The 20948-nt window shown below is 41.7% G+C and overlaps 1 protein-coding gene across 3 annotated transcripts; it reads right to left on the bottom strand.

The window, feature by feature from the left end:
* Positions 1-2141: 2141 nt before the first annotated feature.
* CCT8 (chaperonin containing TCP1 subunit 8) lies at positions 2142-14748 on the bottom strand. 3 transcript variants are annotated; one of them, XM_054056020.1, is made up of 16 exons: positions 14591-14748; positions 12680-12770; positions 11982-12061; positions 10659-10808; positions 10213-10393; positions 9235-9296; positions 8415-8552; positions 7803-7981; positions 6750-6816; positions 6584-6671; positions 6373-6488; positions 5111-5182; positions 4726-4890; positions 4180-4299; positions 3011-3109; positions 2227-2381 (listed from the first exon to the last, which is right to left on the bottom strand). In XM_054056020.1, the coding sequence occupies exons 1-15, from the start codon at positions 14648-14650 to the stop codon at positions 3017-3019; spliced, it is 1662 nt and encodes a 553-aa protein (XP_053911995.1). In that variant the 5' UTR covers positions 14651-14748; the 3' UTR covers positions 2227-2381; positions 3011-3016. The 3 variants fall into 3 exon arrangements, with proteins under 3 accessions (XP_053911997.1, XP_053911995.1, XP_053911996.1); XM_054056021.1 differs by having other exon boundaries at positions 2232-2381; positions 2985-3109; XM_054056022.1 differs by lacking the exon at positions 3011-3109 and having other exon boundaries at positions 2142-2381.
* Positions 14749-20948: the final 6200 nt, after the last annotated feature.

The raw sequence follows: 20948 nt of genomic DNA, 5'->3' as shown, positions 1-20948 counted from the left end.
GTCGAGTAACTTGAGTGTTGGCACAGATGAGCAACCGCTAGTTTTAGTTTCCTGTAAGTGCTCTGGCTCTTAGTCAGCAACTCTTCTGCTTTAGAGGAACCAGCTGTAAATCTGAACTATAGTTATTTATCTCAGCAATCATCTGTTCCATGTGTATTTTAGAGCTGGCTTCTAAACCTAAGAAGCTGTTTCTTCCTACACATCTTAGAGCTGAGACAAATTCAGCATCAGCTCTTTCCACCTTTGGTTTATGTCCAATATAGGACGCCCCTGGTTTGCAAACGCTAGGAATTTGTTTGCATGGGAATATTACTCAAGTATTTTGGATCAGGTCTCACTTCAAGCACTACAGCTTAGCCTTTCTGCATTAGAAGACTAAGAAAACTAGTCCTATAAGGACTTGTAACTTTCAAGTTCTCTGCAGGCTTGGCTTCACATTAGGTTTCACATAAATAAAATCTTGGCTCCTCCGTGCTGGAGTAGCAGCTGTTTACATTCAGTGCATTTTTCACAGCAACCTTGCCCAGTTTCTCGGTAAGTCTTACATGTTCTCGTTACCCTTGCAGGCGGCAGCCGTAGCGCTTCTGCAGCTGACTGCATCAGTATGCCAGTCCTTCTGAAAACTTGCTGAGTTTATTTTTCAGCCACACCAGCAACTGACTATAAAGCGAGCATCAGCGTAGCTGTTGTGCAGCAGCCTTATTTAGTCATAAGATAGTTCCAGACTTGATTTAGCCTTCCACTCCCTTCTGGCTGTGAAATAGAGTAGCACTGGCAAGAGTAATAAAAGGATTAATTATTGAAGGGGCTTGAATTTCAAGTGCTGTTCTGCTTTCAAGCTGTTTACTTTCCGAGAAGAATAACGGGGCTTTAGCTGAAAGATTCCAGGGCTCTGCATCATGCTAGCTCTTGCTACTCCGTGTTTATTTTTAAGGCCATTAGAATGCGTTGTAGCTCACCGCTGTCAGGCTGCCGTTTTGACAGCATAGAGGCTCTTAAAAGGTGAGGAGGAAATAGATGCATGTAACAAAACTGAGTGTAGGCACAGACCTGCCACCAAAATGATTTCAATGCTCATTTGACTTTGCACTCAGCGGGTAAAGAGCACAAAGAACTGCAACAATTATAAACGATGCCTTCCTGAAGTTATGAGCTCCTTGCAATGGACTCATGGTCAGCCTTCCCTCACCCAGGTGTCAAGACATGGCCTCTGGGAGGAGAGGTTGGGCATGCCTGATGCTGGACAGAGTTGGCTCCAACAGACCCACCACAGGGCATGGCTGAGCCCCTCAGCCCAGACAGCAACACCTCAAGGAAAGTGTGAGTGAGAAAAGGAAAAACACTGCCCAGGAATGAGGGGAAATGTGTGAGAAACAGCCCTATGAGCACCCATGTAAGAGAAGGAGCTCCAGGCCCCCAGGGAGGTATCCCCTGCAGCTCCTGGAGAGACAACGCTGGAGCAGATAGCCCTCCCTGAGCTGGCTGATGGTGAGGACCATGCTGGACCTCCACCCTGCAACTGCGGAGGCCTCCCCTAGGCCAGAACAGGTGGATGTGCACCTTGGAGGAAGCTGGGGCCTGCAGAAAGGGGCCCAGAGTGGGACAGGTTTTCCTGCCACAAATTACAGCCCATAGAGCATCACACAGGAACAGTTGTTCCTGGTGGAGTGTAACCTATAAAGAGCTGCTTGTGAAGGACTGGACCCTATGGGATGGGAAAAGAAGCACAGGAAAGTGTTACGGACTGACTACAACACCTGAATCCCCATTCCAATGCGAGGAAAGAGGTAGAAAGAATCAGACTTGAAGGAGTACAGCACATCCTGGAAAGAAAGGGAGGTGACGAGGAAAGTGGTTTCATTTTTCTTGTTTCTCACCTTCCAATTCTCTTCATAATTGGTAATAAATTTTCCACACATTCATTCTGTTTTGCCTCAGACAGTAACAGGTAAGTCATCTCCCCATCTTTATCTCAGCCCATGAGCTTTCTCTACTCCTTTTCCACCTCTGCCCTGGTGAGCCAAGGGCATGTGGCAGCCAGCCAGGGTCAGCCCACCACCCCCATACTGCCATCCCCAGAAAAATGCCAGCGTGTTCAGAGTACAGCACGGCTGTTCATTAAGTCCGAAGAAACTGACAGTTCACATTTTAACAGTGAGCAGGTTTATTGAAGTGTTTGAAGTTCTGCACTCCAGTGGACAAGGTTCATAACTTAAAGGCAACAGAGCAAAACATGACAGCCTCCAACTGGAATATTAAAAAACGCACATAGTCACGTCACTTAAGAAGTATAGTTAAATTGTTCAATCATTTTGGTCTTCATCCCAGTCTTTCTTTCCTGATGGAGGTTTAGGGCCACCAGCTGGTTTTGCCATAATGATCTTGAAGAAAATATGAAATGAGAAAAATACAAGATTATACTCAGACTTGCACTGCAGCACTTACAGCATACAAGGCCATCAACATTCACTAAAATTCATGCAGTTTCCCTACTCTGAACCTAACCCAGTGAATATTATCCATGTAATTGAGAGATTCACAACTTCATTATTTTTTTTCTTGAAAATGGCAGAAGCTGAGCCCTGATACACAAAGAAGGGCTTTGACCTCATTTCTGCATGCAAATTAAGACTTCAGTTAGTCTACAGAAAGTGAGTGCTTAAATAGGCTAACAAGTGACTGGTTTATAGGATGCACACTACAGAAAGCTGAATTATCCGAGCTAATTGAGTCTAAACATCATACTTTAAAAGCATAAAGTCCACTAGTCCTACCATGTTAAAGGCTCATTTTCTGTACCTGTTACAGTGACAACTAAAAACCGCACTTCTCATCCCTTCAATAAAACTTTAGGTTTAGAAGACAAATACAAAACATAGCCATCAGCACACATAAGAGAGCAGTGTTAAGTGTCCTCGAGAAAGACACGATTTGCCATGTGCTTGTCAATATATATATACATGCATGCGCTCACACACAAGTACCTCTCTGCTACAGAAACACAGCTTACTGCATACTATTTTTCAGGCTCATCTTTCCAGTCATCCTTATCCCAATGTCCTTGTTGCTTAGGGGCCTTTGGACCGCCTGCTGTTTTTGCCATAATAATCTACAGAAATTTTACACGCAAACATATTTTTGCCAAAGTTTCACAAAATATATAAAGTTAAGACTTTTGTCATTAAGATTATAATCTCCTTTTTTTTCCTATAAGGTGGATTTTAGTGTAAAAACAAAATATGAGAAAAGTGATGCTGGTTGATAAGAAGCTTGACACGAACCAGCCGTGTGTGTTCTCAACCCAGAAGGCCAACCATAACCTAAATTGCACCAAAAGAAGCGCAGCCAGCAGGGCAAGGGAGGCGATTCTGCCCCCCTCTACTCCACTCTTGTGAGACCTCATCTAGAGTACTGTGCCCAGCTCTGGAATCCCCAACATAAAGAGATGGAACTGTTGGAACAAGTGCAGAGGAGGTCTACGAAGAAGATCAGAAGGATGGAGCACCTCTGCTATGAGGACAGGCTGAGAGAGTTGGGGTTGTTCAGCCTGGAGAAGATAAGGGAGACCAAAGAGCAGCTTTCCAGTACCTGAAGGGGCTACAAGAAAGCTCGCGAGGGGCTGTTCTACAAGGGCATAGAGAAACAGGATGAGGGGGGAATGGTTTTTAATTAGAGGGGGAAGGTTTAGACTAGACGTTAGCAAGAATTTCTTCACCATGAGAGTAGTGAGGCACTGGCACAGGTTGCCCAGGGAAGCTGTGGCTGCCCCATCCCTGGGGGTGTTACAAGGCCAGGCTGGATGGGGCCTTGGGCAGCCTGGTCTGGTAGGAGGTGTCCCTGCCTACCACAGGGGGTTGGAACTGGATGATCTTTAAAGGTCTCTGCCAAAACCATTCTATGATTCTGTAAGCTCACTTTCTGGATACAAGTATCAACTGTGAAATCTTATATAAATAAAAGAAACATTCACAGCACTCCTACGGAAGCAGCAACATTGCACATTCCAAATTATGAGCTCTTGTACAAACTGCTTCCTGGCTTTTAGAAATAAACAAATCATGTTTTCAAGTACCATTTTTATGCCTTGCATTCCCAGTAGGCTCACGTATTTTCCATTAGTGTTCTGTAGACCAAAGTTAAAGGTTTTAATTCAGCAGCCAAAATTACTTGTAAGCTTACCTGATCCACCCTTAAGACGGTTACTGCTGCATTTGTAGCTAGCTTGATACCCCAGGATTTTCCAAGGTACGTATCTAATACACCAGCTTCCAACATATCCTTCACAACAGCAGCTTCAGCCTGTCAGATGCGGGAAAAATATAATTCAAAACTTTCTCAGGCTTCTACCAAGCAAGTTACTGAGTTTACAAGGTAACAGGCTTAGAACAAATTATCACTTTTCTGATCTCATCTCTTCTCTTCAGAAAACCTTAATTCCTAATCCATTAGCAGGAAAACAAAATAATTACTAAGACTTATTCACCATCACGTTACTTCAGTATCTCACTTGACCTGCGACATTAGGCCACTAACCTACATTGACTTAAACTTCTGCCTGACAAAAAAATAAACAATTCAATGTATTACAACTCTTAAGTTATTATTCTAGACTGTGCAACGCAGAGCTTCAATGAAGTGATCTATAAATACTTTATACCGATAGAATTACATTGAAATATAGCCCTGTATTGCAGAGGACCAAGTAATGCAAGAAACTATATTTACCTCAATATCAAATCCAACATTTTTGTTCCCTTCCTGATGCACAGCATAAAGCTTAGAGATGACCTCATTAGCCTTTACTCCAGAGTTTTCTGCCAAAGCTCGAGGAATGGCTTCAAATGCTTCAGCAAACTTCTTGATGGCATATTGGTCAAGCCCAGGACAAGTCTAAAGCAAGGATGAAAGCTACATCAGCATATCAAAAAAAACCATAAGATAGAGGAGTATTTTCCCCATACACTGTTTATTGATTTACAGGCCAATATTGATACATGTATATATTCTGTTATAAAATAATATATATTTTTGTATGTTGCATATATATTTAAGTACATATATGTGTGTGTATGTGTATATAAAAAAAAAAGCGAAAGCTCATTTGCTGTACCTCTCCGTAGGATGTGATCTGCTTGGCTAATTCAATCTCTGTTGCACCACCTCCAGGAACAAGGCGTTTATCCTGTAAACATACCAAGCCAAAAAGTAAAGTTTGGCCTTAAGCATCATGTTAATTTTTATGTTTTAGAACCTACATACTCTTATCAAGACGAAAGCAATAGAACAGGCTAAGAATTCACTTCAGAACAAACATGCATGGTAAGAGAAATTTACCAGAATTTACTCATTCATTACAAATGTCTTTGAATAAAAATAGCTTGTTTTGTAAAAAGGAAAACAGCACAGTGAGTTTTGTGTCTAGAGTTTTCTGTTTGTTTGTTTTTAAAAAAGTAATTTCAACTCTTTGCTTACTAATAACAGAATCCTAGAAAATCCTAGATTTTCTCATCTTTTCCATTAACTTGCTGGGAAATATACAGGAAACCAATCCACTGTATATAAAAGTTTACTATGTCAACAGGTAACACATGGGGGTTGAGCACTTTTGGTTTGGGGTTTTTTTTTTTAATCAAGCATTTTCTATATCCTTTGGCAAACCAGCATCCACTTAAGAACGCTCAGTCTTTTACAGAGAAAGGTGACTGTCATGAATCAGAAGTTAGGACAACTCCTGGAGACCATCATAAACACACTGTCTATGGACACTGTCAAACAGAGGTTTAACATTTTTGGCAAACCACCTCCCAACTAAATACACAAACATTTCCTTTTGCATTAATAGGAAAGAAAAAAAAAAAGAGAAAAACTATTATTATTTGAGCCCACAAAAGCTGCTCAGAAAAAGAACTGAATCTGTAAAGGAAGTGTGTCTGGTCACCAACATAGTTTGCAATCAGTCATTTATTTACTCCTGATCCCCAGTGACAAACAAAGCTATCCGACTTTTCTTCTGTGCCTGGTTTCCAAGGAATGTTACAAAATGTTTAAGGAAGTAGTCAAGAAAAATGCTGACTGCCCTTACAAACTGGTAAACTTGATTTATCTTGAAGAACTTTTCTGGTTACTGGAAATAAGGGCAGTATATGCTGACCACCATTTCTTATGTACTTTGTATTCACAAGTATGTCAGCAGCAATCTTCTCTATGCAGCCCTCTATCCCTCAATACAACACAGCCCCAAGAAAGCTCCTAAGCTGATAACATAAATATATGCTAGAGACTTTGTAGCAAATGAACATTAAGCAAGCACTAGCCTTGCCTCAAAGTGATGGACAGCTCAATTTTGATAACTTAAGTGTTCTGGTTACTTACCCTTGTGAGTACTTTGAAAGTATTTACACCATCATCCACTGCTCTCTCTATGTCATCCATCAGATTGTCTGTGGATCCACGAATGAGTATAGTAGAAATGGCACCATCCTCCTTTTCTGTTCACACAGACATGCACGTGTTAGATGTGAAACACACAAGAACATGGCAATTCTAGGATAGTAGCGTTAGGAGTTCTGTAGAACATACATACCATGCTTAAACACAACAACTTGTGTATCCCCAACCTCTGATAAATATACACTATCGCAGTGACCCATTTCTTCTAGAGTAGGGGGAGTCTGGAAAGAAAAACAAAAGTTGAGGTGAACCTGTTCATCGGTTCTCTCCCTTCTGCTCTTCATATGAGAAGTTCATACCAGTCTGGGTAGCGCTGTTGCACCAACAGTTTTGCACAGTCTTCTCAGATCCCACTTAGAGTTCAACCTTTAACAACAAGAACAGCTTTTCTAATGAACAGTTTCCAGAACAAATGTTAATACATATACACATAAGTATTCTCTGAACTCAGCTTCACTTTGTAAACCAGTGACATCTATCAAAATTTAATGCATTGAGTTATAAAATCCACTTTTTTTTTGAGTTATAAGTATGTATTTTCAGAGACGCTATGCAAAGACTATTTTCTAAGAATCCAAAACCAAATAAGTAGTCCAATTATATGGAATCTATCAAAACTTTATCTTCTAGTATGTGAGATTTGAACTGACCTTTACAAAGCCTCTACAGTAATCCTTCTTTGTTATGCAAGAGATTACAGTATCATGCTCCATTTCCAAGAGTTCACACTTTTTGGACACCACCAATAAAGCTATAGCTTTCAACAAAGCACCACTTTTTTTTTGTGCGATGCGATTGCTTCTGCTAGTAATCTGACTTTACGTTTTGTAGAATGTTATCTCAAGGACATACAAACATGCTTTCCTTAGACATGAGGAGATTGAAGGCCCACAAAAATCACAGAAAAGTATTAATAAGTATTAGTTCTGCCATCCATGAATCCATTAGTGATACAGAAGCATATCTCACCATTGCTAAAGCATCACATGGGGACTGTGACTAGGAAGAACCGCTATGGTATGGTCTTACATGCCTTTGAGGCCACATCTCTCTTTACTAGATCCAGAAATTTTGATATTATTGATTTCAGTTGTGCTATAAAGACACTTAAACCAGAATAACGCTACCATATCCATAAGTATTCCCCCAATTAGCTGTCGTACAGAAGGGAAATACTATCAAGAAACATAAGCTACTGAACAACCAAATTGCAGCTCAAGTTTCAATCCACTAGAAAACCAAATAGTCTCCAATATTTTATTCCAAATTCATTTGACAGGCAGGAGACAACATGGCAAGTACATTTAATAAACCTGGAAGATCAAATGTCTTTATGCTCTTCTAGCACTTACCTGACTATCATAAGATTGTACTTGTTGGCATAATGAAGTGCCATGTCTGCCACTTTGCCACCAGTTACTACTACATTTGCCCCACTATCAGCAATAGCTTTGACTTGCAAATCCATTAGATTTTCTTCTCCTTTACTGAAATTCATCAGTTCTTCAGCATTCTTTATAAGTACGGTGCCCTAGTAAAAGACATACTGTTATCAATTGAGCATTAACAACACGCCTAGAAGTTTCTGACAAACTGTTGTCTCCCAACCTATCCATAAACCTCAAGTCATTCTATAATACTGCCACCCTCCCTATGCAGTGGGATAAAAGAAGTAAAAAAATAAATGGAAATTCTAGCATTTCTAGGCAACCCTAAGGTTCAGACATCCCAGCACATAATTTTGGCTCAAATAACCCAACAAAACCAACACTACCCCTCCAACCCTAAAAACCCTGTCAAGCAAAACTAGGTTCAGGCGTTTTCTATCAACTTTTTTAAACCAATGAACTCAATATTAACAAAAATATCTCAATCACCAAGTGTCAAGATATTTATAGTCAGGTCTAAAAATAGAAGCACATGAGCATAAATAGATATATAACTCATTTTGAGCTTCTACATACCTTAGTTTCAGTTATCATACCATCAAAAGGGCAGGAATACACAGCTATTTTTGCGTCTTTGACAGAAGTAACATCTCCTTCAGTTTCTTTTTTAAAAACCATCCCATGCAGTACTGAGGAAGCAGAGATACCAGCACCCTGAAAGGAAAGAAATGGAATGAAGGCAAATTATTGATCATTTATTGTCAGAAAGCCACGCTACCCCTTATGAAAAGCAGTCCTTACTTTCATTTTAACGCAGTAACTTAAGTTTTCATTGCAGCACAGAGAAATAAGACTTAAGTTGATTCAACAACATCAAACACCATCTTGCAGGTTCCCACATTAATATTAGTTGGTGGACGAGGTTAAGGCTCTCGACGTTCACTTTCTGTGCTCAACTTGTTATGTATTTATTAGCAGGGAAACAAACACAGGGGGAATATCATAGCAGATATAAACTTGTTCCAATCCTACATACCATACTGAGGCCTGATAAAAGGAACACAAGATCAGACCTCTGCATTTCTGCCAGCTTGCATCTTAGCCCACTCTTGTGACTGCTTCAAACAACAAAGATGCAATCAACATCCCTATGTGTAATTAAGTTAATGTATCTAATTTAGGATAAACTTCACATTTTAATGCTTTTTGTTTCTGAAAGCTACTACTCAGCACTGACCACAGAATGTAAAGGCTGATTTCCCAAACTTGTTAGGCATGCCACAATACAGAGACTAGAACAGAAAAGGCACTTTTCACAAGTTCAAAGACCTAAAAATTAGCTTCCATTAATTTGTCTACCTTAATAATACAGTAAAGCTAGCCACTTCCAACTTACCACGATTTTGCACACTCTGATATTATCAACGTTGAAATGACCAGAATCAGGAAGAATAGAAACTGTTTGGAAAGAGGAGGAAAAAAAATAATAAGAAAAAAAAAAATTTCTGTTGTTTCATGAATAAAGCAGAATGACACCACAAATAATCCTGAAGTTTTTCTGAAGTACTAAAATTCAGCTGTCTGAGATGTCTGCCTACGTTTAAGGTAATTATAATCTGCTAATAACCTGCACCAGGAGAAAACTAAATTTTGGTTTTACTATGCCATAATAGGAAAGCAACATCTATTCAGGCTCATCAAATTAATTTGGAATATCCATTTAAACACGTACGTTTAAGAGTGAAGTGTGATCCTGAATATTTTGAGAAAACATAAACTAGACTTGCAAGTTTTTTTCTGAGAAAATTAAGGGGAGGAAAGAACAATTTAAAACAACTAGTCTTGCTTCCTTTGTTCTGTGGCTGAGACTAGTAACAGGTTCTCTTAAGATTAAGACATCATCCTAATGACAAAAAAAGACAAGAGCTTTTCCGAGCCACAACGCCAATGAAGAGTTCCACACAAGAATCATAAAATGGTTTGAACTGGAAGGGACCTTAAAGATCATCTAATTCCACCCCCCTGGCCATGGGCAGGGACATCTCCCACCAGATCAGGCTGCCCAAGGCCCCATCCAACCTGGCCTTGAACACTTCCAGGGATGCGTCCACCACTTCCTTGGGCAACCTGTGCCAGTGCCTCACCACTCTCATTGTGAAGAAATTCCTCCTCATGTCTAGTTTAAATCTGCCCCTCTCTGATTTATAGCCATTAAAAAGGGAGAAGGTTCATTTCAGAGGCTAAAGCATTTCATCCAACTCAACCTGATAAACTAACCATACCTTTTATCTTAGGTGAAGACAGAGGAAACATCACAAGCAAACCTACTCAGGTTTTTTAAGATGCACACACAGATATGTTCTTGTCCACTTACCGCAGGCCTGAGCAATAAGCTTTGCCAAAAAATGCTCATTGCCATATTGTTTGCTCATTACTGAGGTGCGCAACAAAGATGCCACTTCTTCAGTGTCTCGAAGGTTCTTTGCAGAACAGCACACTAAGTCTGGAAGAATTTCTAGGGCTTTCTTGCAAGCCTTTTCATATCCTTCAATCACCTGTGCAGCAAACAATAAACATACATCACACCACTTCACTATGTGTTCATACTACTTGTATGGCCCTTGAAAAGGAGATATAACATTAACGAATGCAAAAGTTACACGGGAAGTAAGCAATCACAAGCAGCAAAACATACACTGTCCTTCATACCTAAAAAATTAAGTTTAGAAGGAAGCAGATGATTCACAACATTATGACCCAACAACACTAACCAACAGCAACCTGAATTTTAGCTATGTGAACTGTAATAATATAACTCACCTCTGACACTGATAACCCCATCCTCAGAAGGTCTTCTGCTAACTCCAAAAGAACTCCAGCAAAAACAAGGACAAAGTTTGTTCCATCTCCAACTTCTTGCTCTTGCATGTGGGAAGCCATCACAAGCATTTTTGCAGCAGGATGCTGGACCTTTAAAAGAAGTACACATCTTAGTTACTAACATCCTACCTAGACTACAGCTCCACGTTTTTCTGTGCATCCAGTACAAACACTTTTAATTCAGAATGTATGTAAAGATACTAAGAATAAACAAAGCAGGAAAACAAAGGAGGTTGCCTTAATTGGCTAAATTCCCTAACAAGCAAAAGCACAAGCATAGGTGGAAACAAAAACAACTAGAGAACTTAATATTCCCCTTACTAAGTGAATTAGACATCCTCGACACTGGTTCTGTGCTATTTTTACAGAGTGCAGTGGCTGCACAATCAAGCGCTGCAAGAGGAAAGCAGCCTGAAGTCTAGATCTTCAAGCTGAATTAGTAACTGCAACACACAAAATAGATGCCTAGAGTTAAATACAGTGTTTTTTTCTGCTCAAAGACCACACTACTTTCCCTTTCAAAGAAATGCAATAAAAATGCTGTATTCTTGAATATAATTAGAGCTGCTGTCATTTTATCCCAGAAAGCAACATTCAAGACGCATTAGATTAAGTAATAATCCGCAGATTGTTTTCTTAAAACAGAAATGAACCTTCAACAGTTATTTTGCTCATACCAAACACTGTCACAATTCATTAAGTAAGGAAATGCCTAATACTTACACTATTTCTATTAGTAAGGATAGATTCATTAAAATATTTTTTGTGTTGTGATACAAATATGAACTTGATAGTAAAAGAAAACTTTAGGACAGGTCAATCTTTCCACACTTTTGCTGTATTCACAAGAGCAGGATGCTACATCCTCAGTTTCTTAAATCCAATTAAAATATTCTAAGCAGACAGGAGAACACAGCAAACACTGATACTGGGAGATTAACACAACAGCCTTTTCTTTCAGTTTTCCAAACACCATATTGTCTAAGACCTGCCTTTTTCTAAATCTACACTGGTTTGTGGGGGAAAAAAGTAGGCAATTATTAATCATCTCCTGCAACTACTTAATGCGGCTTTATAAAAGAGCTTTATTTCTCACTGCACACAGCCCACTGACTTTACTCAAAGCCAGAGAAAAATGTAAATAACTAACAAAACAACACATGTAAATAACTTGTCAGAGTATTGTATGAATTTCAACTACAGTAGCACATGAACAGGAACACTACTTCATAAGTAACATCTTTCTGAAGCAAGAGATCTTACCTCCAGCTCTCTCAAGATAGTAGCAGCATCATTGGTAACAAAAAGCTTCTCCAGATGATTGATAACCATCTTGTTCATTCCTAACAGGGGAAAAAAAAATAAATTAAATCATCTATTAGGCAAACACCATTTGGAACACGGATACTTTCAGGTCTACCTTACACATTAAAATGTTAGTCCTATTAACAGTTTACGAATCTAAAAGATTTTTGTGAAATAACACTTGGGAATGAGTTATCTTACAGAAAAATCAGTAATTTCTAAATAAGCACAGTTCTCTCTTCAGAGCTATTAGCACATCTTTTAATCAGCCAATACTGGAGAACACCTTTTGTTTCAATATATCTGATCAGACATGATATATTCATAATGACTACCTACCAAGTTATTGTCCTTCCCTTAATTTTGCTAAGTCTTCCATACAGCAGTAAGAGAGTAAAAAGGGCACAGTAACTAGTATAAAACACCTAGTGAAAGCAGGTACATCAGGCATAACTTAAGAGCTAACTAAGTCTGATCTGTATAACCACAAAGACTGTTTAGAGTTCTAAGGAGAGTCCAATCTGTTTCCTCAAGAAACAAACAGTTGTGTATCTGGCAATGTAGGTTTGGTCTTCAAACATATCATATTTTGGTAAAAAAGTTTATTTTTCTTTGCTCCAAAATTATTTGCTACAATAATTTTAGGATTTACCTACCATTTGGTCCATAAGCTGTACGGGTGGTTTGAGCAAGTTCTTTGCATGCCTGGATGTTCCTATAGACAGCTTCTTCTAGTCCTGAATAATGCTAAAAAGAAAAATCTTCTGCTTAAAATTAGGCTGATAGAAAAAGAAAGGTATGAACTATTCATTTCTCAAAGCAGCAATAATCTACTGAGTTTGTAAAAGTTGTTGATTAATTTAGATTTGTTTCTCTTAAAAGTTTAAGCAGAAGCTAAACCTTACCCAAAGGCAAGAACTACTGTTTACTCCTCAATCAGGCAGCTTGGCAGGCACAATAAGTTTCCAAACAGAAAATTCAAACTGACTCAACTTTCAACACAATTTGTATCTCTTAAGTCTTCCAAAAAAAGTCAGTGGCATGACAGAGGTAAGTAGAATTACCAACATCAGACTGGAGAAGGGCAAGGGATTTCTAAGCATGGGGGGTGAGGGGTTGTACACGCTTTTTTAGTCACAACTCTATTCCACAAAAATAATTTAACTCAGTTCTGTGTTGAAATGTGTGGTTTGAAAACTCAGAAGTAGAATGAGTCACAAAATAAAGAAGCCCACTAGCTTGGCTTCAGTTTGGAAGCCTTAAGGAAAGGCAAGATCCCCAGAAAGGGCCGCAAAAACGAGCAGGGTAAAATATAGCGTGTGAGAAGGGAGAAAAGTACTCTTTAATATTTACCCTCTAAATACAAAACAGAAATCTCAGAATGCCAGCTGCCTTCTTGTTTTGTAAAACACAGCGTAAAACACTCCTGCTATTACGGCCTTAATTTCTCTATCAGAGAACCAGTATCAAAGCCACTTTGTTTCCCTGCTCTCCCCTGCCCTTGACATATGTCGTTCTTTGTCTCCACAGAAGACTCTGAAAATAGAGGGGATTGAGTTGTTAGCTTCACTTTCCTTTCTATCAAACAGCAACAATCAGGGGGTTTTTTATTATTTTTCTCCACAATAACACTTTTCTTCTGCAAAAATCCTGCTCGCTGTCCACTTTTTCAAAGAACAGCCTCTGCTTTACCAGGCACAATCCATGACCACTACCGAAACCCACATTATGTTAACGGTAAGTACAATAAAAATGGATTTACATAAGAAGAACATATAGAAAACTATTATGTTCCTTTACAATACTGACAAAAGCACTTTTCTTGCGGGCACAAGAGAAAGAGTCAAGGAATTTACCCAACACGCAGGAACAGGTAAAACCTACAGGGCCCGGTGTCATTTCGCTGACCAGCGCCTACAAAACCTCTCTGAACACAACGCCCTCCGGGCATCGTTTCCACAGCCAAGGTGCCAGTCATGCTCGGAAAGAGCATGAGCGCCCAGGAAGCCGGCTGGAAACTTCCCCGAGGCAGAGGAAAAGGAGGAGGGGAGGAAGAGAAGGAAGGGAAAAGGAGGAGAGGGGGGAAAAAAGAGAGGGAGAGAAGAAGGAGAGGGAAAAAGAAGGGAAAGAGGGAGGAAAGCAGAGAAGAAGGAAAGGCAAAAAAAGAAGGGAGAGAGAAAAGGGAAAAAAGAAGGGAGGGAGGAAAGGGGGAAAAAGAAGGGAGGAAAGGGAAAAAAAAGGGAGGACGGAGTGAGAGAGAGGGAAGGAATGGAAAGAGGGGGGAGAGAAAAAGTGAGGGCGGACCCGCCAGAGCTTTCTGGAAGGCCACGTGCGCCAAGCACCGCCCTGCTCCCCCTCCCCTTCCCCCCAGCTCCCCGGGACTGCTCAGGCCGATCCCCCCGCGGCCGGGGGGCTCCGAGCTAGATGCGGACGGGAGGGCGAGCCCGCCCCCCCCCCTCCGGCCCCGCCACCCTTCCCGAAGCTTCCCGCGCCGCTACGCTAAGATCCCATGGACAGCACCCCTGAACCCTCCCGCAGGAGCGGCGCCCGCCCCACGCCGCCCTCACCTTCGCTCCCTCCTTGAGCATTTGGGCGAAGCCCGGGGCCTTGGGGACGTGCAGCGCCATGGCGGCTCCGCTCCGGCCGCGACACACGGGGAAAAGAAGGGGAGTGCGCAGGCGCCGTGCGCGCGCCAGGCAGCGCGAGTTGCGCCCAGGGCGGGGCGATGGGAGGGGAGGGGCGCGGAAAGGGGAAGTGTTTGGGGGAGCCGCCGGCAGGCAGCACGAGTTGCGCCCGGGGAGGTGATGGGCGGGAGCCGGGAGGGGACGAGCGGCGAGATGGGCAGTGGTGGGGCTGACGCGCTGTGATGGGAGGCGATAGGAAACAGAGGGAAGCGATGGGAGTTGTTGGGAGGTGATGCTGAGCGATGGTGGGAGTGGATGTGAGGCAAGTAGCAGCGATGGGAGGTGATAGGAGGCGGCGGGAAGCAATGGGAAACGATGGGAGTGGATGGGAGGCGATGGGCAGTGATGGGAGACCATGGGAAGCGATGGAAGTGGGTGGGAGGCGATGAGCAGTGATGGGAGAGAATGGGAAGCGATGGGAGTGGATGGGAGGTGATGGGCAGTGATGGGAGAGAATGGGAAGTGTTGGGAGAGAATGGGAAGCGATGGGAGACAGTGGGAAGCAATGGCAGCAGATAGGCGATGGGCAGTGATTGGTGTTGATAGGCAGTGATGGGAAGCGATGGGAGTGGATAGGTGATGGGAAGTGATGGGAGTGGATGGGAAGCAATGGCAGCAGATAGGAGGCGATGGGCAGTGATGGGTGTTGATAGGCAGTGATGGGAAGCGATGAAAGGCAATGGGCAGTGATGGGAGGTGATGGGCAGTGACGAGAAGCGGTGGGAAGCAACAGGAAGCAATGGAAGACAATGGGCAGCGATGGGAGTGGATGGGAGGCGACGAGCGCGGATGGGAGGCAATGGGCAGTGGTGGGAGGCAATGGTAAGCCATGGAAGGTGATGGGAAGCAATGGAACGCGATGGGAAGTGATGGGTGATGATGGGAGTGGATGGGAGGCAATGGCATGTCTCCTGGCATCTTCTTCTCCTTACATCCTGGGAGTCCACCCAGCCAGCAGCCTGGCCACCAGGTCAAGGTCTCTGGATTTCAGAAAGAGAGCTTGGTAGAATGGGTAGCATTTAGAGAGATAGTTGAGGGAGTTAGAGGGATAGCAAAGTTGAGGGATGGCTGGCTTGACCTGTGGCCATGCATTTTGCTTTAGGTAAATGAAACCAACCAAAGTCAATGGTTCACCTCACTGTCACTTATTTAAAAGGAAAAGAGCCCAGTCCGTATTTTTGGTTTTGTTTTGTTTTCTGAAACAGATAAGGTAGTGATACTGAAAATGTTGGCAAATAAACTCTATAAAACTAATTTTGGAGTTTTAGAAAGCAAGCATCTGTTATCAGGCCTGGGCAACATGAGGGAGTGATCTACATGAATTGTGTGCAGTGAGACGAGCTGGGACAGAATGTATTTCCCACTTGTATGCAGATGTATAAATTTTCCCAGAGATCTTATGCATATTCTGTTACTTTCCGAAGACTAATTTTAACGTTATTATGAACTTCACAACAGTCAAATCTCTTACTAATTTGGAGCTTTGACACCAGCTCTGTCTGACCTTGCCTTTGAGATAGGGAGAGACTGCAAACAGGTGATTACAGAAGAAGACGCATCTCCTTCAGTGCAGATGATACTTAATACAAGATATCTGGAAAAACACTACTTAAGAAGACATGTTATAAAAAAACATGCTATCAGAGGGACATTCTGCCTAACTTTCAAAAAATAAAGTTAGTTGGATGAACTTAACTCTAGCTTAAATCAAAATATTCTACTTTTTATAATAGTACCTACTTTTTGTATCAGTAGTGTTGCTTGATTCATTTTCCCATGTACAATTCACTGCCTCTTTTTGTCAGGGGTACTGAGTGGGGGGTTGTTCTTTCCTAGGAATCATTGTCAGTGTAGTAGCATGAGGTGCAGGGCTGTGGCAGTGGCGGATGTTGCTCCTTCAGAGTCTTTCTTTCACTGTCAGGTTCAGCATAACTGTCTCTCAGGTGTTGCTCTGAGTACATTTATAATTATAGGATAATTTGGGGTGGAAGGGACCTTACCGATCATGCATTTCAAACCCTCCTGCCACAGGCACCTTCTACTGGATCAAGTTGCTCAAAGCCTCATCCAATCCAGCCTTAACACTTCCAGGGAAGGAGCTTTCATGATTTCTCTGGGCAGCTTGTGCACTTGCCTCACCACCCTCATTTCTTCCTAATATTTAATCTAAATCTCTCCTCTTTCATCTAAAAATCATTACCCCTCATCCTATGACTGCACTCCCTGGTAAAGAGCCCCTCCGCAGCTTTCCTGCAGCCCCCCTTTAGTGATACATGTCCCAGATACAGTTAAGAGCTTTCATTGCTTCTGATGGCAAAATCTGGTCATCAAACTGTGCAGACTTCAGTCAAGTTTTTGCTTAGTACATACCCAACCTGTTCAAATTGAAGTGAAATTAACTGTAGGAAGACTAAGTAGAGTCAAGTCCTCGTTATCTAGGAGAATCCCAGGTAATATACGTGCTACAGGACATGCTGAAAAGTACTTCAGAGACTCACCTTGACACCTCTATAAGTAGCTGAAGTCCAGCCAAGAGACAGTGGAGCTGCTTTGGTGTGGAGCTGCTTTAGGTTTGAGAAGTATTATTAACTTTGCTTCTCTGCCACACAAAATCAAACATAATGTTTCAAGAAAGAACTTCAAGGCTTTAGAAATCACATTGCTGTGTCTCGGCCACACAGTATCTGGACCTGTCACCCCACAGAGACTGAGTTGCTCTGCCTCTGCAGCACAGATAGGCTGCCTGCAAGGTTTATTAAATCACTTGATATGTGATCGTTAAGAAACCTCAGGAGGACACACTTGATTTGGTTGTACTGTCCTATAATTCTTAAAATCCAACCAGTTTTAACCTGTAACACATCATGGCAGTAGAAAAAGGAGTAGTGATAGAAAGCAGAATTATATAAAGCCCCCTATGATGGAACTTCAAAAAATCTGTGTAGTTTTGCTAGAAGTACTTAGATGCAGATCACTTGAAGCAGAAGAGGAAACCTACTCAGCCCTGACTATTGTGACCAAGGAGTGTGGGCACTTCCAAATGGAACTGCTGGGGTTTCGTATAGGGGGCATAACCCTGTTTATCCCTCTTTTCCCTTTAACAATATATCTGCACTACAGTGCAGCTAGGCAAGAAGCAAATGTCCATCCTGTTCTGCAGGCATGATACCAGAAACTATTTTGTGAAGCAGCTTCCATCATCTATTGTTACCCACAAAGATCAGAGGAGGTACTTACTCCTAAGTCAATGCAGAAGACTTTCCATAGTCACGAGTCATGGGCATTGTATCAATGGCTGAACTCATTCTAGTCAGAAATGTTCATTTTTGGGGCAGAGAGGAGAGGTGGTTCAATTGGTTGGACTGCTGATCTGTAACTGCAGGATATGTTTTGGCTCCCTATGACTAATACCTTGCATGACCTCAGGCAGGTCCCTAATGATTCATCAACAGTTAAAAGTTTTGTCACTTTTTAACTCTGTATTTTACATTCTCAGTGCCATCATCTGCATGTAGCTATCTCATTATTGCAAGACTTAACCTGAGTAAATTTTTTTTTCAGATATGAAATAGATTGGTTAAATGATGAAATGGCTTCCTGGAAATTTTGCAGTTTTCAGCCAGGAAGTCCATGGCTCTTTTCCTGTAGGATCCTTTCAGCTGTCTAGGTGGATTGCTAACCTGGGTTTAAATTATGATGCCCCAAAATAATTTATATCAAAAAATGTTTCTGAGCTCATTGGTATACACTGGTATTATTCGCCTTCCTTGGTTTTCACTAAGACAAGTATCAGAGGAATCAAAGATTTCACTATTAAAAACACTTCTGAAGTTTACATGCACTATAACCTTTTCCTAACAAGAGAGGTTGAATATTTATCTTTGCATAACTTCTGAACTATGTTCTCTGTTTTTTCAGAGATGGCCTCTTCAAAGCACTTACTTCATAAGAACCTTAGTAAATGTTAGTTCAGAAATTAAATCAAGAGTTGTTATTGCCTGGCGATGTGGCATGTTAACCTTGTGAGCATTGATCCTTCAAAGAAGATGACATTCCCTTTCTGAGTCTTAAGTAATTAAAATCCTGTTATTTAATTAGTTTCTTAAGCGATACAGGAAATGTAGCTTGTGTAATGTTGGAATTACAGCAAAAAGCAAATACAGCTCACGCAGGCCAATAGTAACCATCACAGCATTACACGGTCCATCTTGTTAGATAAGTCTGCGTAGATAAAAGAAGCAACTTGAGGGTGAAAGACTGAACTCTTCTTATTCAGCACTTCAGCTGTCCAGTTCACTTCAGTTTAGGCTTCTTTCTCGGTGCTGCTTTTGCTTGGAGAAGTGAATATCCCCGTGTTTGTTTCTACTTGTAATATTGCAGACTCATGAAGTTCACAGTTGTTCTACAATTCCACACTCCAGGTTCAGTATTTTAAGTAAGGACAGTGGCCACAAAGGCAGTCCCACCTCTGGCTGCTTGTTTCACCTCTGCGTTCTGTAGCATTGCAGTGCTACAGACTAGGGGAAGAGTGGCTAGAAAGCTGCCTGGAGAAGAAGGGCCTGGGGATGTTGATTGACAGCTGACTTGACATGAGCCAGCAGTGTGCCCGGGTGGCCAAGGAGGCCAGTGGCATCTTGGCTTGTATCAGAAACGGCGTGACCAGCAGGTCCAGGGCGGTTATTCTGCCCCTGTACTCGGCACTGGTGAGACCACACCTCAAATACTGTGTTCAGTTCTGGGCCCCTCACCACAAGAAGGATGTTGAGGCTCTAAAGTGTCCAGAGAAGAGCAACGAAGCTGGTGAAGAGGCTGGAGAAAAAGTCTTACGAGGAGCAGCTGAGGGAACTGGGGTTGTTTAGCCTTGAGAAGGGGAGACTGAGGGGAGACATTATTGCTTTCTACAACTACTTGAAAGGAGGTTGTAGAGAGGAGGGTGCTAGCCTCTTCTCCCAAGAGTCAGGTGATAGGATGAGAGGGAATGGCCTTAAGCTGTGCCAGAGGAGGTTCAGATTGGATATTGGGAAAACTTCTTCACAGAAAGGATCATCGGGCATTGGCAGAGGCTGCCCAAGGGGGTGATTGAGTCACCATCCCTGGAGGTATTTAAAAGATGGGTAGACGAGGTGCTCGGGGACATGGTTTAGTCACAGATAGGAATGGTTGGACTCGATGATCCAAGAGGTCTTTTCCAACCTGGTGATTCTATGATTCTCCTTCCCCCTCTCATAAATCCCCTTTTGCCAAACATTTGTGCTCCCGTGCGATGAAAGAACTTAGGGAACTGATTTGCATCAAGACTAACCCAAAAGAAGCCTGGCCAGCTTTCAGCAGGGCAGCAGTCTCTCTGTGGCAGTGCTGCTTTATGCTGTCTTCAAATATTTCTGGAACCACCCTGTTGGCAGAATGCCTTTATTGAAGCTTATGCTAGCTACATCTTTTAAAGCCAGAATACTGCTAAAGTGAAAATATATATGTATGTTTGTTATTATGAAAATATACAATATGCATATCTGTATTAAACTATCACTGTTTTAATCTCTGTTTTAAACATCTGTTTAAACATATCACTGTTTTAAACATCTCTGTTTTAATCCAGAGTTATTTGGGACTTGCTGTCTAATCACGACTTTGACTTGGCCTTGATCTTTTTTTAGCTATTCATGTACACCATTTATATTCTTCACAGACATTGCTGTGCTAAAAGACCATCCAAAGGTCAGAGGGCCGGCTATTGGCAGTTGGCTGCCCTTTCACCAGCCATAATCTATTACTGTACACATGGAAATCCCCAGCTTATCTGTAGGTACATGTTTGTCAAATTTGAGGATGGTAAAATTTCAACAAGATCCCAGGAAGTTCATAAAAAGGACAGAATGTTTATTTCTATTTGCTTTTTCAGCAGTGGGAACCTGAGCAATTGGGAAACAAGGGGTAGAAAAGTATCTGCTGAAGTTATGAGTACAACATCTGACTTTGTTAGTCCAACAACACTGACATCTGGTCAATGAAAAAATGTGAGAGGCATGTTGAGGAAACCCCAAAGACCATACCTAGTTTGCAGAGAATCCTGCTTATACCTGAAACAGAGAACTGTGAACAACACGGGGCTGAATATTAAGGGTGAACTTAATTCTCTTAGTAAGAGCAGCAGCAGTTACATCAACTTTTCCCAGGCTGTGCTTATCTCACTTGTGACATAATGAGAAGGAGCGCTCTAATCTACTAGCATACTTCTAATAAT

Source organism: Cuculus canorus, chromosome 1, assembly GCF_017976375.1.
Source record: "Cuculus canorus isolate bCucCan1 chromosome 1, bCucCan1.pri, whole genome shotgun sequence".
NCBI classification, from domain to species: Eukaryota; Metazoa; Chordata; class Aves; order Cuculiformes; family Cuculidae; genus Cuculus; species Cuculus canorus.
The sequence above is the reverse complement of the archived record's forward strand: the minus strand, read 5'-3'. Positions and strand labels throughout refer to the sequence as shown.

Coding starts and splice junctions, on each gene's coding strand:
- CCT8 (XM_054056020.1), bottom strand. CDS start 14,650: ATGGCGCTGCACGTCCCCAAGGCCCCGGGCTTCGCCCAAATGCTCAAG. Junction 12,771..14,590: donor TGCTCAAGGAGGGAGCGAAG/GTGAGGGCGGCG, acceptor TTTTCTTTTTAG/CATTATTCAGGACTAGAAGA. Junction 8,553..9,234: donor TCAGAGTGTGCAAAATCGTG/GTAAGTTGGAAG, acceptor CTTTCCTTTCAG/GGTGCTGGTATCTCTGCTTC.